The 17,438-nt window shown below is 44.9% G+C and overlaps 1 protein-coding gene across 6 annotated transcripts in view; it reads right to left on the bottom strand.

The window, feature by feature from the left end:
- KLHL2 (kelch like family member 2) overlaps nt 1-12,056 on the bottom strand; it is a 334,713-nt gene extending 322,657 nt beyond the window's left edge. For 3 of the 6 annotated variants that reach the window (XM_029571086.1, XM_029571005.1, XM_029571313.1), the window contains exon 1: nt 11,735-12,056. Coding sequence is in view for 2 of the 6 variants with exons in the window: in XM_029571005.1 (XP_029426865.1) it covers nt 11,735-11,757 (23 nt within the window). In the remaining 4 variants the exon portion in view is untranslated. Of the gene's footprint in view, nt 1-11,249; nt 11,352-11,571; nt 11,692-11,734 lie in introns of those variants that run through there. The other 3 variants (XM_029571240.1, XM_029571165.1, XM_029571398.1) reach the window with 3 other exon arrangements.
- Between the last annotated feature and the right edge of the window lie 5,382 nt (nt 12,057-17,438).

The following is a 17,438-nucleotide window of genomic DNA, read 5'->3' as shown; positions in this document are numbered from 1 at the left end:
AAAAAAAAAGTACATCCAGAACATAACCAACAATATATCTCAGAAAAACAATGCAATTGCATACATACATATTTTTTAAGTTTTAGAAGTAACCCTATCCCATCCCATCTCCCCAAGTAATTTTTCCATCGAAAATAAAAAGAAATTAAACAATAATTATGATTGTGGTAGTTCCAAAGACAATTATTAGACAAAAGTAAAATTATCCCAATAAGAAAGGCGGCAAAGAGAATCATATAAACACGACAGAGAAAGTACAAAGCCCTCACACGAACCAGAAAGTCGCCGATTTATTCACTTCTTGGGAAGCGAAAGATACGGTAAGTAGTGAGTGGGCTCCAAACCTCCTGAAACCGAGCTTGTGACTTCGCCAACTCCTCCCTAACTAGATTGGTCTCTAATAGATAAAACATCCATGAATGCTACTTTCCACATCTCAGAGGAGGAACCAACAGGCTTCAATCAGCATTCAATCTCAAAGCCACAAAACAGCCTTTAATAAGAAGCTGAGTATGATGGGTAGGTACAGCAGACCCATCAAAAAGTATACCTAAAAGTCAAAATGCTGGAGACCAAGAGAATGTGAGAACCTGCATAATATCAAAAAAAAGTCTTTAACAGATTCCCAAAAATAACCTATGAGATTCTGACCTAGCAGACCGCTGGCGTCGGGACGGAGTATTTCAGGTTTCGGCCGCTCAGCTGGGTACTTGCTTCCGGCGCATAGCGCAGGTCTCTCCTAACTCATACTATCGTGAAATGCAATTTAAATTTCTATGGAGGGCTTATGTATCCACGTCGGTGGCATTCCACTCTAACTTAGTGCCAACGGCCACTTGTGGGAAGTGCAATAAGGGGGTGGGTACTCTCTCGCATCTTTTTTGGGGCTGTCCCATAATACAGCAGTTTTGGAGACGGGTAATTGCCTACTTGGCTAGATTGCTGGGCACCCCACTACGTGCCTCCCCCCTACTGATTCTTTTTGAGTCTATACCCCTGGCACGCATACGAACAGCAGGACACCGTAGGCTTTTTATGAAAGCTTGTTTTGTAGATAAACGGATGATACTTCTTCAGTGGCGAGAAACTGTGGCACCTTCCTTTTGGGCGTGGCGGAATCACCTTCATCGACTTATGCAGATGGAACACTTGACAGCACGTGCCTCTCCTCGAAACTTCGACTCTTCTTGACCATCTGGGAACCGTATATTCAAGCATTACCACATCGAGCACGCAGCTTGATTTTGAATACTTGAAAGCTACTGTTTTGAACTATGATATTCTGGGTCGTTCTATTTCCAGTTTCTGCATCACAGTATGACTGTTGGGGATGTCTGTTGGGGGGGGGGGGGGGGGAGGGTGAGTTGCGGTTCTTCTTCCTGTTGGGGCATGTAACTGCGTTTTACTAGCTCTACTGACTGTCAGACACTGAAGTGTACCTCTGTCTGATGGGCTTGTTCTTGGTTTTCTATGTATAAAACGCAATAAAAATTGTTTATACTAAATAACCTATGAGAGTGCACTTTGTTAATGTAACAAAGAAGCTTTCATGCAACCACATTTCAGACAGCAGATGCAGCAGGATTGTGGTGCTGCGTAAGACTTACTAGGCCAGAAGACCATCTTATGTAATATTTTGAAGTCGGTTTCCCCATGCCTTTCATGGCCCACCCACTTAAAATATCACTGTCCTCTAGTTCCTCTGCCATTAGGGAAAGTTTTAAATCCACCGCCCACTTTTCTGCTGATGAGCTATAGATAGAGCGTGTGCAAGTATTATGTAAAAATTTGTAGAGCTTGGAGATAGATATTGGAGGTTTAAATAAGCTTAAAAAATATTGAAATGGGCCAATCCCTCAGAGAACCTGCCTACATAATTTCAAATTTGTAAATATGTTAGAAAATCTCTCTGTGTAAAATGCAAGTGTTCCATACAATTAGCAAAACAATGAAAGGAGAAATCATGGTCACCTCCTGGGAGTAGAGAGCAAAGAATAGTCAATTTCCTGAGCCTGGTAAAAAAGTTGTGTAACCCCCCAAGGGCAAGCAAAGAGAAAATTGCCAGTTTAACCCAAGATGTGTTCTGACTTTTTCCAGGCCCATCTCATAGCTGGTATCAGTACCGATTGTGTCACATATGTTGGGAGTTCGTCTGCCTTTGTATGAATAATATATTTCAAACTTAAAGGATAGACAAAGGTTACTCTCCAAATCTGAAATGGAACCAAGTGCAATAGTACCCAGCCAATCACCCAATACTTGCAGGAGGCAAGCTAAATTATATTTGCACATATCTGCAAACTCTAACCCAGACCTGCCAAAAGAAGTAGGTGAAAATGCGTTGAAGCAAAGTAATATCTTTGCTGGTAAGAATAAAGAGAACCATTTGTATTTTGTATAGGAGTTTCGGCAGTAACACCATTTTCACAAGAGTCAAACGGCCCATTAAAGACAAAAGGAAAATTCAACCAACTGGCCAATTTTTGCTTAAATTCTCGAATGAAATGAGGAATATTGACTGAGTGCCACTGCTTAGGAAATCTGAGAACCTTAATTCCGAGATATTTAATAGTGTCAGAGGCCCAGCTTAAGGGGAAACTTGGCCAGTTGAACTCCAAGTTCCTTCGAATATCCATGGCCTTGGAGTTCACTTTAAACCAGAGAAACTACCAAAAGTCTTAATACAATCAAATACTTTGGGAAGCATGACTTTTGCATCAGTTATTACCATTAACATATCATCTGCAAAGAGCATCAACTTCAATTCGGCGGACCCCACCTTTACGCCAGGAATTGCAGTGTCATTTTTCAAGGTATGAATTAAGGATTCCAAAGATAATATACATAGCAGAGGCAAAAGAGGACATCTTTGTCTCGTGCCGCTGTATAATGGAAACATTGAAGAGGAGGAATCATTATCACAAATAAATGCTTTTGGGTGTTTATATAAGACGAATCGCTTGTAAAATAGATCCTTGAAAGCCAAACATATCCAACACTGTAAACAAGTATGATCACTCCACCCTATCAAAAGCTTTCTCTGCGTCAATGCTAATTAACAGTGGATCAGTTGGAGCATTTCTATTACATGACTCCAGGGCCAAAAGCAATCTTCTAATTTTTGTGTTGGGCTTACGCTCGCAACAAACCCAGTTTGTTCAGATGAGATAAGAGGATGTTACCTTTCCTTAAGTCTATTGGCAATAGCTTTAGAATACATTTTCACATTTTGATTTAGAAACGAGATAGGTCTATAAGACCCTGGATCTGTCGGGTCCTTCCCTGGTTTAGGTAATACAATAACAGCCGCTTCAGACATGTAGTCCGGGAGGTGCTCCTCAGTAGCCATGTAACTGAATAAGTTCACAAGTGAAGGGGTAATATTGTATTGCAAGGATTTATAGAACAAAGAAATAAGGCTATCTGGACCCGGCAACTTATGTAATTTTCATTATTTAATGACACAAGCAATTTCCAATTCGGAAAATGGCCTATTCAAACCTTGTATTTGAGCTTGCATCAATTTGGATAACTTCAAATCCTGAAGAAATAGTTTCTGATTGTGTACATTAGCTTTTTCAGAAGTGTATAAAGCTTGGTAGAGTTCGCTGAACACTTCCCCTATATATGTCAATGTGGCTAAAGTTCCATCTTTTTTGCATATGTTATAAATTCGGAGGGGCACTGGGTCTTAGTCAAATTCACTAACAAGCATCCTGTTTTATTCCCATATAGATATAGTTTTTGGCGAAAAATAAAGATGGCATCTTTAGCTTTCTGATGCAATAAATCATTAAGAATGTGTTGGGTAGCCAAAAATGTATCCCTCCATATAGCCGAGTTAAATTTATTCCATTGATCTTCGTAATATTTCAATTGCAGCCCAAGCTGCATTATTTGTGTATTCCTAGATTTCCTTTTAAAAGCCACAAAGCTAATAATTTCCCCCCAAAGATTTAGCTGCTTCCCAGAAAAAGCTATGGTCCCCATAATGTTGCCCATTATCCTTTTTTGTACAGCCACCATTTCTTAATCAAAAAATCCTTTAAATCACGATCTAGGCTCAACCATTCTGCCATGCGCCATTGAAATAAACCAGGAGGCCCACCTGGACAATGTTCGAATATGAGCAAATTCCCAATCTCTGCTGATATGACACTGTTAAAGAGAGATTTGAAAAGGAGAATAAAATCTATTCTAGATTTAGTCTGATGAGCTTTAGCATAGTGAGTGAAGTTACGCTCCTCCGGATATAACACCAGCCAAATATCCACAAGGAAGAGGTTGTCACAAAGAAATTGAACTCCCTTATGTTTCCCCCAACTTGGAAATTTTTGTGGAGGAGCACCTGTCTAAGTCTAGGTCCCCTAACAGAGAGTATCCTGTCACAATATTTGTAAAGAAGGAGTGGTCATATTGATTAGGAGCATATGTGGAAATCAAAATCACTCCCCTTCCGAAAAGAGCACCCTTTACCATGATGATCCTCCCCTCCAAATCACTCCAAGAATCCAAAAAAGAAAAGGAAACCCGGTTATGTATTAATATCGCCATTCCCTTCTTCCGAGTTGTGTCAGAAGAATAAAACTTGGGAATAACAACCCTTACACAGTTTGCCATACTCCTTGTGTGATATTTGTGTCTCCTGAAGGAAAGCAATCTCCCCTTTAGACCTCTTTATATGGGAGAGAACCTTTTTGCGTTTAATTGTGGAACCTAATCCAGACACATTCCAACTCAAAAAATCAGATTTCCTTAGCCATGAGAGTACAGAACCTCTAAGCTGTAAGAGAAGCACTCATACAGGAAAGACGGGAAAGGAGTGTAGTGTAAAACCTCAGCAAACATTATCAAGGCAGTGACAAAGTAGCTGATATTATCAGAGTAAAATCTACCACATTGAAACTGAGGGTGATGGAAGCCCAACAGAATTAAAAGTACTGACCCTCATACCCCCTCCCTAGCATCCCCCATTGCGGCTGAAAAAATAACCTCCACCACTGCAACACGGAGAGGTCAAACACTCATTAGTCCGTGATGGCCATAGCAAAGTCCATCCAGGTGGAATACAACGCGCATGTAAGAGAGTCACCCACGCCGATGTCGTCCTCTCTGGAGTCACAAAATGGCTGCCATAGAAGGTAAGCACGCCATTCAGTGCACTGTGGGGGATAAAAACAGAAGACTCTTAGGACATCCACCCCAAATAAGAAATTGGAACTAGTCATACAAATCAGTCTGGTATAACAGCATACAATCCACTTACATTTCCTTATTATGAAGTGGCAAACTTATAACCTATCAATAAAGAAACAGAAAGGAAGAATCACTCAATGGCTCCGCCCGAACAAAGGAAGTTCTCAGGTAGACTCCAGCTGCTCTGCAAATTGCTTTGCGTCAGTGGTAGATTAAAACATGTATTTTCCAGTATGCCAGACCAGTAGTCTCGCTGGGTATAATAGTGCAAAGCGCACTTGCTTAGCCGCCAGATGAGAACATACTGGGGTAAATTCTTTCCATTTAGAAGAATTCTTGTAGCGCAATGAAGGCAGTCAAGACAACCAAATGTTGTGAGAGACCTGTTGGGATTTTCGATCACAACAACACAAGGAACCCCTTTGGGAGGTCCAGAGATAAGCTGAAGCACAAAAATATTTTTATTGAGACCCTCGAGTCAAGCTCAGGCCGTGGACCAGATCGCAACTTCCAGAATGAGAACAAGCCCCTGATGCAGACAGCAGTAGCTGCTGAAATGCTGCGGCATCAGGTCAGGTGAACTCATACTTTGCATATGCCACATTTATTTCTTTCCTCATTGTTCTTGTCCATGCGACCACAACCAAGAGTGAGTGGAATATATTACCTATTCCACTTTAGCACCGGTACAAGCCGACAGGAATACAAAACAGCTTCTACTACAAGGAGGAATCAGGTGACACTTGGTGCCGCTTGCAAAGGCAGCATTAAACTAAAACTTGAATTGTGTGTGTGTTATTTCTTGGATGTTACCAGCTAGGAAGTATCTACCTTTATGATTGCAGATGAGCTGGATGGCTTTCCAATCCAAGCTTTAGTGGACTCTGGGAATGTGAAAACACTCGTACGAAGAGAGTTAGTAAAGCGAATCCAGATTGACTATGATAGCGTAGTGACCCTGGCATGCATCCACAGAGTCCAATAGGCAGTACTCAACAAGTAAGATACAACTAAAAACCCCTACCTAGTCAGCCAAGACCAAATTGAGATAGGAATTCTTCCTTGGCTACTCTACCCTGTGGTGATAGGACAGGACTGTCTAATCTTCAAGAGTCTCTGGAATCAACTCACAACGGGTTCATCCAGCCACAACAATGAAGAATTGGAATTTCTAGAACTCTTTCCTTTGGAGGATCCAGATCTGTATTATAAAAACTCTAAGACTCCTAAGTCCCAGAGGCAACGCTGTCAGGACAAATGTAATTATGCTGCTAATTTAGAGATAGCCGAGGAGACAAGGTTAGAGTCATGGGAAGAAAAGCAACCCACCCAAAATGTCTTACCCGGTCCCCTTGAGTGGGAAAAGAGGGTGACCCAAGGAGCTTCAGATGGGCCCATAGGGAGGGTGAGTCCTTCAAGTGGGCCCGGGAGCATATACAAAGGGCGGACTGAAAATCAGTCCCTGGGTCACAGCTAACAGGGCCTATTCCTCCTTATTTCATAATGAAAGGGGACCTACTTTACCAAGTTACAAAGGGAAGTCTGGAGGGGGAATCGTTAGAAGGTCATGAAACTAGCCCATAGCCACCTTCCAGGGGGTCATCTGTGGAAGGAAAAGACCTGTGAGAAGATACTGGAACAGTTCTATTGGCTGGGCTTACATAAACAGATCCAATTTTATTGCTGGTCCTGCCCTACTTGCTAACTCACAAAGCCTGCCAGAGTAGAGAATCACCTCTCATCCCCATGCCCATTATTGAAACACCTTTTGTAAGGATGGGCCACTAGAGAGAAAAATAAGTATATCCTTGTCATTCTGGACTATGCTACAACATATCCAGAGGCAGTGCTGCTACAAAATATTAAGAGCCCGATGGTGACGAATGCCCTAATGGAGGTTTTTTCACGAACTGGGCTTCCCAATGAGATCCTGACAGATCAGGGAACCCTGTTCATTTCCAAGGTAATAAAACAACTCCGCACCTTGCTCAAGATAAAAACTCTGCGTACCTCGCTGTATCACCCACAGACCAATGGCCTCATCAATCAGATTCTGAAACAAACGTAGATGAAGATGGCAAGAAATGGGATGCATTGCTACTCTACATACTATTCGCAACCCACAAAGTGGCACAGAGCATAATGAGGTTTTCCCCTTTTGAGTTACTGTATGAGAGCATGCAGAGAGGAATCTTGGACATAGCTTGCAAATTCTGGGAAGATGAAGAGAACGCCAGCCAGAATATCATTCACTATGTAGGATCGCCTAAAAAAAGACTGGCGAGGTGGCCCACCTATGTCTAGAAAAGGCTCAGGCTACCCAAGCCAGAGGTTACAATCACCCCATATTCAAAGAGTATTCCAACCAAGGGACCACGTCCTTGTCCTCCTCTCATCTTTGGAAAGCAAGTAAAGATCGTATGAAGTTTTGGAGAAAACAAGGCCCGTAGATTACAAAATAGCCCAGCCAGATAAACATAAGAAATCTCAAATCTACCCACATAAACCTTCTGAAAAAGTGAGTGGCACAGAAATAGGAATGGTGTAAAAAGGAAAGTTTAGTCCAGAGGTTGAACCTGAAGTTGACAGAGCCCAGGTTCCTTTCGGAGAGCAGTTGTCCACGTCACAGACAGCTGACTTAAAGCAGTTGATAGAGCAAAATAAGGAAATCTCAAACCTGCCATTTTGTACCCACATGGTACAGCATGACATTACACCTCCTACAGTTGTGCAGCAACAACCCTATTGGATTTCTGAGACCAGGCACTGCATCACTGAGACCAAAGTGAAAAATTCTCCAGCTTGCAGTTATGGAGGAGTCTATCAGTGATTGGTCCTCTCCCATAGTGTTGGTGCCAAAGCCAGATGGGAGCATAAGGTTCTGCATTGACTTTCAAGAAGGTCAACGAGGTCTCAAAACTCGATGCATACCAGATGTCATGAGTGGATGGACTGATTGCATGTTCGAGATCAGCCCAGGTCATCTCTACACTGTACCTTACAAAAGACCATCAGCAGGTACCTCTCACACCAGCAGCGAAGGAGAAGACTGCATTCCCAAGTCAGGGGAACTTTTTCAGTTTAGCATCCTCTCATTTGGACTCCATGGCACCCCCGCAATGTTTCAACTCTTGGTTGACTGCCTGCTCCACCCACATCAAGGCTATGCAGCTGCCTACTTGGATGACATCATAGTGTACAGCCCAGATTGGAAGACTCATCTAAGCCAAATCCAGGCCATGCTAACCAGTCTGTGGAAAGCAGGACTAACGGCTAACCTAAGAAGTGCTTCTTGGAAGGGCAAGAAGTCCAATATTTTGGCTACACCTTTGGAAAGGGCAAGATGCACCCACAGAACCGGATGATCGAGGCAGTTACTCTTAGTTCATGTAAAGATACCAGTCCCACAAATAAAAACAAAAGTGAGAGCATTCCTAGGTCTTACTGGGTACTACAGAAGGTTTATCCCCAATTACTCAGAGAAAGCAGAGCTTTTCACAACCTTGTGATTAAAGAAAGCAACGGAGAAAATCCAGGGGTCAACTGAAGCAGAGAAGGCCTTCTGAGCTCTCAAAGAGGCAATATGCTCCGAACCAGTCCTGATAAGTCCAGACTTCATCAAACCCTTCATCGTGCAAACAGATACCTCAGAAGTAGGCTTGGGAGCAGTCTTAGTCCAGGAGAAAGATGGCCAAAAACATTCTGTGACTTACATTAGCCTGAAGATGATGCCATGGAAGAGACGTTATTCAACAATTGAAAAGGAGGCCTTGGTAGTCAAGTGGGCATTAGAGGCCTTGCACTAATCCTTGCTGGGAAGGCAGTTCACACTCGTAACAGACCACAACCACTCCTATGGATGAACAGAAACAAGGAGTCCAATGCGACAGTGATGAGAAGGTTTCCGGCCCTACAGCTCTTCAACTATAAAATACAACACAGGGCAGAGAAAGAAATCATCAATGCAGATTACCTGTCCAGAGAGGTGTTCCTAGGACAGGTAGGTGCTCATCCCGACAAGGAATCCTTCACCATAGTATAAAAACTCAGGGCCTAGAAGAGTTGAGCAGGCAGCGACCCATCATATACCAAGACCTGTTATGTTTAAGGACTGTATGTGTTACTTGAAGTTACAATGAGCTGAACTGTTTTGATTTTTTTTTTCCACTGTAAATAAACTGCAGCTAAGGAACAGGCAGAATCTGCCTCCTTATTTGTGTGGCTGTTTCCGAGTCACTATCATCAAAGTACCACCGACATATGGAACTCTGTTCTACCACAGCATTCCTACCCCTCCTGCCTTCCCCAAGAATATCTGATGCAATGGGGAGAAAAAAAAAGTTGCACTTATAATGATCACAATATAAAAGTACCATAAGAAAACACCCACTACATTACAGGCAAATAATCCACAACACTGCCCCTGTAAATTTTCAGACTATGGCACTGGAACTAAATAATGTGATTACCCTGTTAGTTCATGTAAAGATATTTATTTATTTATTTATTATTTTTATATACCGATGTTCCTGTATAATATACATATCACACCGGTTTACAAGGAAATAAAACTGTCGCCTCTCGGGCGGCTTACATTAAAACGAATAAGGAACTTACAAATAAACATACAAAGAACAATCATAGAAAGAACAATCATAGAAAGATACAGAAATAAAGGCTGGCAAAAAATGCTTATATTCAGATATAGTCTAGTAAAATGTATGCGAGATCAACTTTTGAGCATTATACCTCTTTCCTCAAGTCTGGGCAAAATATCAGGCCGACACAGCAAAGATTATTGCACACAGAAAATGAGCGTTCCCAAACATGGAAATCCCATGCAAATGAGGTCATTAAGCACTGTAGTACCCAAAGCAGAAAGACTGCTTTTGACCAGTGCACCTTTTTTAGCACTGGAGTTTCCAGCTCTATTGCGCTAGCACTTAAAACTTTAAAAAAAAAAAAAAAAGGGAAAAAATAAAATGAAAAATGTCCAGAACATTATTTGCGTAAGCAGCAGCAGGCACTGCCACTTACTCAGATTAAGTACTCGCAGCCAGATTAAGTCTGTATTTATCCGGGTAAAAAGCGACAGCCTGTCAGGGATGCCTCCCACACCTTCCCAAGTTAAAATGTGCTACATTTTATCACAGAACTTTTTTTTTTTTTTAATAACTCCTGATGCATTAGCATAGCATTAGCTTACTGCATTGCAAGTTAAAAAAAAATTATTTGGAGTGTTACTAATGTGCACTGGAAACCAGCATGGTTTCATAACACCCAGAATACTGCATCAGCCTTGTCACACATGGATTTGATAGGTCAGAGAAATAAAAAGTATTACCATTGATTTATATGCCGACCTTTACTTTTCTGGACTATGATACTAAATCAGTAATGCCTCTAGCAATTTCACATAGCTATGAAAGATGCTAAATGAAACAGAACATTATAGGAGTAGGAGATCAAGGTTCAGGACTGCTAAACTAATTATTTTGCTGTATATCCTCAATGCAAAAAGAAAAAAATGCTGACTCATTTGCATTATCAGCTTCTAAGCAAAAGGTTGTAGGCATCATTCCGTTCATATCCAAAAACTTTGTTCTATTCAAAACCTCAGAACTATACCCCCAACTCCTGCCAAATGTAAAGTTCTGTTAATTTTACTCAAACAAAATTATTACTGATCTACTTTTAAAATCTTAATCCAACATAAATTAGTAAGAAAAGTCAGGAGGAATGGCAGCCACTTTGTGACATCCTTTAGCATTTAATCCCGGAAATACAAAACAGCAGGGATATTTCAATCACACTTTTCTGCATTCCAGACCTTTTCAGCATGTGCAGAAGTACAGCAACTTCCTCTCTGAAAATAGATGCAATGTGTCTCCTTTTCCTGCCTGTTGTAGCTGTCCTTTTTTCCCCTCCTACACAACCCTTCCCCCACCGCCTTGCGTGTACATTAAAATACAACGATGAGCATTCCCCCAGATACTCCAGGTAGCATCAAACGGTTTACAATAAAGAAACTGCAGCAAAGCAACAGCGCTCACCTGAGAGGGGGGGGGAGGGGTAGCAGCACCACTTGTGCATATACCACACACCACCCCACGATCCATAAAAGAACACACTCCGCACCACTACCTCCCCTGTGTACGACCACACACGCACTATATCCACACCAAGTCACTCCTAGCACACCACCATCCGAACCAGTGCACAGCTACACACATCCACCCGCACCACTGCACAGTCTCATTGCACAGCCAACCACACCGATAGTTAAACATAGTACACTACGACTCGCACCTAACTACACGAAGCATGTTGCCATCAGCACCAGTGAACAAAGACACACAGCGCCACACCACCCACCCGAGCACAGCTGTTCAGGTATTCCACACTTTGATTGCGTGCGCGCGTGACAGAGCTGTGGGGCACTAGGTGAATGTCTCCACTACGCGTGTGTCCGATCTCTGGTAAGTGCAATGTGGGAGGGAGGGAGGGAGCGAGCGAGAGCGCAGCCGCTCCTTCTTACCCGCTGACGGGCGGCATCTCCATGCTCGTGGCGGGGAGCGCAAGGAGCCGCTAGCACCATTCCAGCCCTCAGCCCGAGTCCTATTCATTCCATGCTGCGGCCGCTCTCCGCGCTCGTCTCCCAGGCAGGACTGGGGCACGCCGGAGCTCGGGGATTCCCACCCGCGCGCACGCACGGACACATACACACACACACACAGCAGCCTCAGACCGACCGTTCGCCTGCCACTCAGCTGCAGGAGCGCGCGCCGGGCCTCCCAGCACCACGTGCCCGCGCGCGCCACTGCCCAGAGCCGGCGAGTAAGAAAGAGCAGCGCCCTCTGTCAGAGGAAGACCTGAGCTGCAAGCGCCTCTCTCTCTTCGTTTAATTCTCTCACCCACTGCGAAAAAAAAAAAAGTTGTGGCTGCCGTCCTAATCCACTTGGATGCCCCTAGTAATAAGCCTAGCTAGTAGGTATCATCCTAAAACTTTAGTAAAAATAAATAAATAAAAAGAACTGTTTGCTTTTCAGACTAGTTAGTTTGTAGATGTTGCCAAAGGCGGATGAAGACGAGAACTAACATATTTTAATTTAATATTTCTATTCTGTCTTTCTCAGCTGGTCAGTCTCTTCAGGGTGGGTGATAGGGTTCTGATATTCAGTATTGTCCCTGTACCAGTGGCAGAGATGCCAAGGGAGGTCCCTCCCAATAAGTAAGATTTTTCAGACAGTGAGACCGATGTAATAAAAGTGCGCCCAGCCTAGCGAACAAGTTAAGGAGCAGTTGGATGCGCAATTGGACTCTGTTATAAAACTCTTTCATTTTGTATCGATAAATTGAAAAATCCATAAATAACAAATCAAAACAAAAGAATGTTATGTGTCCAGTCCATCCTGGAACCTCATATTACCAAATCCTGAAATAAAGCAAAAGGAAATGGCAGTTATTGCACACAAAAACATCTTCCTTATTTCTGACAGGCCAAATAGCAGAGACAGAGGGATAATTTCTAGCAGAATTAAAAACTTACATGAGAAGTAGTCAGCAATGAGCATTCAACAAATCTCACAGCCCCTCATGGTAATGTCCGTTTCTGCTGCCAGAGGCATGGGTGGATATGACTCCAAGTCATCTACAAGTTCATCTTTCATCCCAAAATGCAAAGCAATATTGTGTAATATACAGCATTCAATGACTATGCATGCCACCTTCTCTGGACTGTACTGCAGTGCACCGCCAGACTGGTCCAAGCTCCTGAACCTGATTTTCAGCATGCCAAATGACCAATCTGTGATGCTTGTAAGTGTTATGGTGGCCAGCCGCAGCGCCCCGTGGCCGACCACACTTTTCCCCCGGGCGGGCCCAGGCCGCTGCAGCCGGTTCCCGGTTTCCAGGTCCTCTCTTTGGCACAGCAAGAGCTGGCCCGGCTGCAGCCGAACAGCCAGCCACATCTGACCGAGGTCGAGGACCTATAGGGTGCCCCCATAGGCAGCACCAACCTCGTCTTGGCCAAAGGTCCACATCTCGACGCAACAGACGCAACAGTATGTTCCTCATTGTATCATCTTTCAGCAGCAGTATGCAGAGCCAGAAGCAGAGTAAGCAACCATGGCTTACATCTATAGCCCCTGACACTGTCATGTTTCGCCAGTCGGCTTCTTCGGGAGGGACCTCACTAGAATGTCATGCAGCAACTTATAACCCACTGATATACAAAGATCAGCTCCGTTGTGGAGCCAATTAATTGGCTACCCCTAGTCATGTGATTTTTCTTGCCATTTTTTAAGTCTTTCTAATCCCTACACTATATCACTGTCTATGTATATCACTGGGCTTTAAGCTGTTGCATGGCATCCTAGTGAAGTCCCTCCCAAAGGAGCCAACTGGTGAATCATGGCCATGTCGGGGAGGCTTTAGTGCTTAAAAAGAAACTCCAATGCTTAAAAATTCAGTAACCGATACAGGGATAATATCAGCTTGAAACTAATAAAGATTTTATTTTGAACTTGACATTTGGATCTCTCATGATTGCACCATATCATCAAAAAGACTACATTGGGATCTAAATTATTTCCTCACATTGTTTTGTTTACATTTGAACTATGGTATGTGAGGTTTCTCCACTCCTGCTATTATTACATCTATAGCCTGAATCACTTATAAAAGCAGATAACAAAATTACATCACAACGTTACTACACCTGCCCTATCCCCCATGGCGCACAATATACATTGCCCCCCCCTCCCCGCCCCCCCAATTGACATCCATTATTTTTCCATTACATATCTATCTCACCTCCTCCGACACTACATTGTGTGCATATAGCACAGGTGCTACTAGGGTCTTGTACTGAGCCCCACATCCATCCACCCCACCCTGCCCACTTTAGCGTGCCAAAGCATAGCTATAAATAGCTGTCATGCTCTCTCCCTTATCTGCATTACTGACCCTCCCAGTAGAGCTTTGAACTTACTTAGCAATCACACCCAAGCATGGACTAGGAGAAGATGAATGAATCTTGGCAGCTGCCAGGAAACCTTGAGATGACGCTCAGAATCTTAAGATGTGCATTGCACACGACCTGGACATTCATAAGGTAGAAGTGCTTTCTGTTGTGCAATGCCATCTCTCACTTTGATGGAGGGTGAGAGCAATATGGGTGCAGTAGCGCTGATCACTCCTGAGGGTTGTGCTTGCTGCTCTGGATATTTTATATAGTTCTTCATGCATTTTATCATTGCCTGTACTACTTGACTGAAGTGCCTTGAGAATGAGGACCATGCCTGGTCTATTCTGCCAACTATGCCAACTGTAGTTTGGAAACTTCAAGTGGCAAAAAAAATATAAAGCAATGAGCAGTTTCACCAATCCCAGATACAGCATGATTGCGAGACGTGAGGGGGTCAATATCATTATTCAGGTCCTCATAAAGGCACAAAATTGCCCTTGAGCTTAAATGGTACCTTTGCACCATATCTGTCTCTGGCATACTGAGGAGTGTTGTCTGTGATCAAAATATGTAGGGTCTCTGGATTATATCTCTAGCCGGTACCACATGGTCATGTACCACATGGTTCTCTCTCCTTCTCTCTTGAATGTTCTCTTCACCAGTAGTCCTCCTCTCTCTCTTTCTTCTCTGGCTATCCTTATCCTTGCTTGCACATGCAAGAGATAGCAGAATAAAGAACTGAGGAAGCCTTCACCAGCCTTGGCTGTTAGATTGTGAGTAAACTTTACTCCACCAACAGAGCTGGAGTTAAATTTCTGTTAGGATCCTGCTTGCGGGCCTAGCTGCAAGCTGTCCCTACCTTCTGAGTGACACCAACGCCGTCCCTCGCAGCAAGCTGTGCCACGGCGTTCTGGATTCCCCACGGTCCTAGTGCCGCCATCAGGAGTTCTCCCTCGCAGCTGAAGCTGCCGCTGCCCCTGCCAATCTTCATCCTCTCGCGGCAGGGGTGCCGCCGCCAATGCCGCGGCCTGCCTGGCCTTCCATGCAACAGGGACGCTGCCACAGGCTCTTGCCTTCCAGCTCTCCCTTAGGTGTGGGCGTGCGCCACTCCTGCACTTTTAACGGGCCAGCGGCTTGAAAAGCTCCATGGCCCTCTCAAGTGATGTCATCACTCTTCACCTGCTTCAGCCCTATAAAAGGGCCCTGCTTCTTTTCCTCAGGGACTTTGGATCTGGTCTTCACAGCGTCTGTGGTCTTCTTCAGATCCAGGTCCTCCATGGTCTTCCTATGCCTTGATGGATCTTCATTCCTTGTTCTTTGTGTTCCTGAACTTCGTCTCCTTGATATTCCTGGTCTCGTCCCTCGTCAGAGCTCCCTCATCGCTTGTTCCATGTTCCTGATGTTCCAGATGTCAATGAAGGAACATGGAACATCGCTTGTTCCGAGGCCTGATGTTCTGGGTCCAGATGTCCTGATGTTCCGTGTCCTGAGGTACCCTGTTCCATGTTCCTGATGTCTGACGTTCCTGTTTTGACTTCGTCCGTCTCATCTTCAGCTCTTCGTCCAGTTCCCAGGTCCCTCGTCTGTTCACCTCTCCTGGTGTGCCACCATCGTGGTCCGTGAACAGCCCATGGGGGGGCTGTGTAGTGCGCCTTGTAGTACAAGGCCTTCTTCTCATCTGCAGCGCAAGCCTCCGGAAGACTCCTGTTTTTAATGCCTTGCTTCTGGGAATCCTGAGTCTTGAATCCTGTCCCGGTCTTCAAAGTTCCTTGTGCCTGCTTCCGTCCATGCCCAAGACTCTGCCAGAACCTGCTCTGCTTCAGTGTGGTCCGCAACCAGCCACAGGCAGCTGTGTAGGACATGCCCCGGTGCAGGCCTCTACTGAATCTGCGCCATGTTCCAGTCTCAAGTTCCACTTCTTCACCTGGAGCCTGCTTCGTGTTCAGCACGGTCCGTGACCAGCCATGGGTGGCTGTGTAGGGCGCGCTGCGATGCAGTTCTCACCCAATACTTTCACCTGACTCCTGAATCCTTGCCTGAAACTTCTGAGCAACCTGAATCCTTGTCTGAGTCTTCCGGGCAACCTGAATCCTTGTTTGAGTCCTCCAAGTATCCTGAATCCTTGTCCGAGTCCTCCGAGTATCCTGAGTCCTTGTCCGAGTATCCAAGTCTATGTCTGAATCCTCCGAGTATCCAAGTCTTCGTCTGAATCCTCTGAGTATCCTGAGTCTTTGTCTGAATCTTCTTGTTCCTGTCCTCAGCCTCTGTCTGGCCTCACGCACCTGTCGTTCCCAAGCGATGAGCCCGGAAGGGCTATCAAGTGGCCGGAAGGCTACTCTTGAGACCAGCATTGCGTTGTTAGGTCTCATTGGTGCTTGCAGATCCAGTGGAGGGCTGAGCCTGCCTTGTTCTTGTTCTGGATATTCCTCGCCTTGTCTTCAGTCCAGCCTTGCTCCTGCTCCACCTGTGCTTGTACCTGCTCACCTCTCATGGTGTGTTTAGGGGCTCCTCCATGAGCCCCGCCATGAGCCCCGCCATGATCCCCGCGCTCCAGGCAAAAGAGAATCAGCAGATAGTCAGGAACGAGGGCACTCGAGGAGCAAGTACCGGTTCCTATCTGTAACCTGAAAGGCAAAGAGAGAGAGAGCGAGGCCCCCGAGGAGTGGGTACCTCTGGTAAGTCCGAGGAGGCAGAGTAGCTTAGACAGGAACGGATTCGAGACCAATCTGAACCTTAGCCCAGTCCTTGCTAACTCAACTAGTAGCGATATCAGAGACCTTTAAATATCGGAAGCGGATGACGTCATCTCAGGGTGACGCCCCTGAGGTTCGCGCCCTTGCTGGTACTTCACTCGGAGCGCACACACTCTAGGCTTCAGGCAACATGGCGGATCTGCAGCGTCGAGCCGGCCCGGGGATGCCGGAGAGAGACGGCAGGGAGACGCCGTGGCAGCCAGCCGTCCTTCAGATCTGAAGGGAGTCGCCACAGAGGTAAAGAGGGCAGAGTGAAGACATCAGGCAGGGACGGTCTCAACAAAATAATTGCACACTGTCGGGCCGATGCAGTAAAGTGCGCTCAGGTCGAGCACACTGTTAGCCCCCGTTTGGCCGCACGTTTTCGATGAGCTATTTTTACCCCTTATACAGTAAGGGGTAATAGCGCGTGGAAAACGCGCAGCCAACCCCCCCGAAACTAATAGCGCCCACAATATGCAAATTTATGTTGATGAGCCTATTAGTTATTCCCGCGCGATACAGAAAGTAAACGCCTGCCA

Source organism: Rhinatrema bivittatum, chromosome 1, assembly GCF_901001135.1.
Source record: "Rhinatrema bivittatum chromosome 1, aRhiBiv1.1, whole genome shotgun sequence".
In the NCBI taxonomy this organism is placed as follows: Eukaryota; Metazoa; Chordata; class Amphibia; order Gymnophiona; family Rhinatrematidae; genus Rhinatrema; species Rhinatrema bivittatum.
The sequence above is the reverse complement of the archived record's forward strand: the minus strand, read 5'-3'. Positions and strand labels throughout refer to the sequence as shown.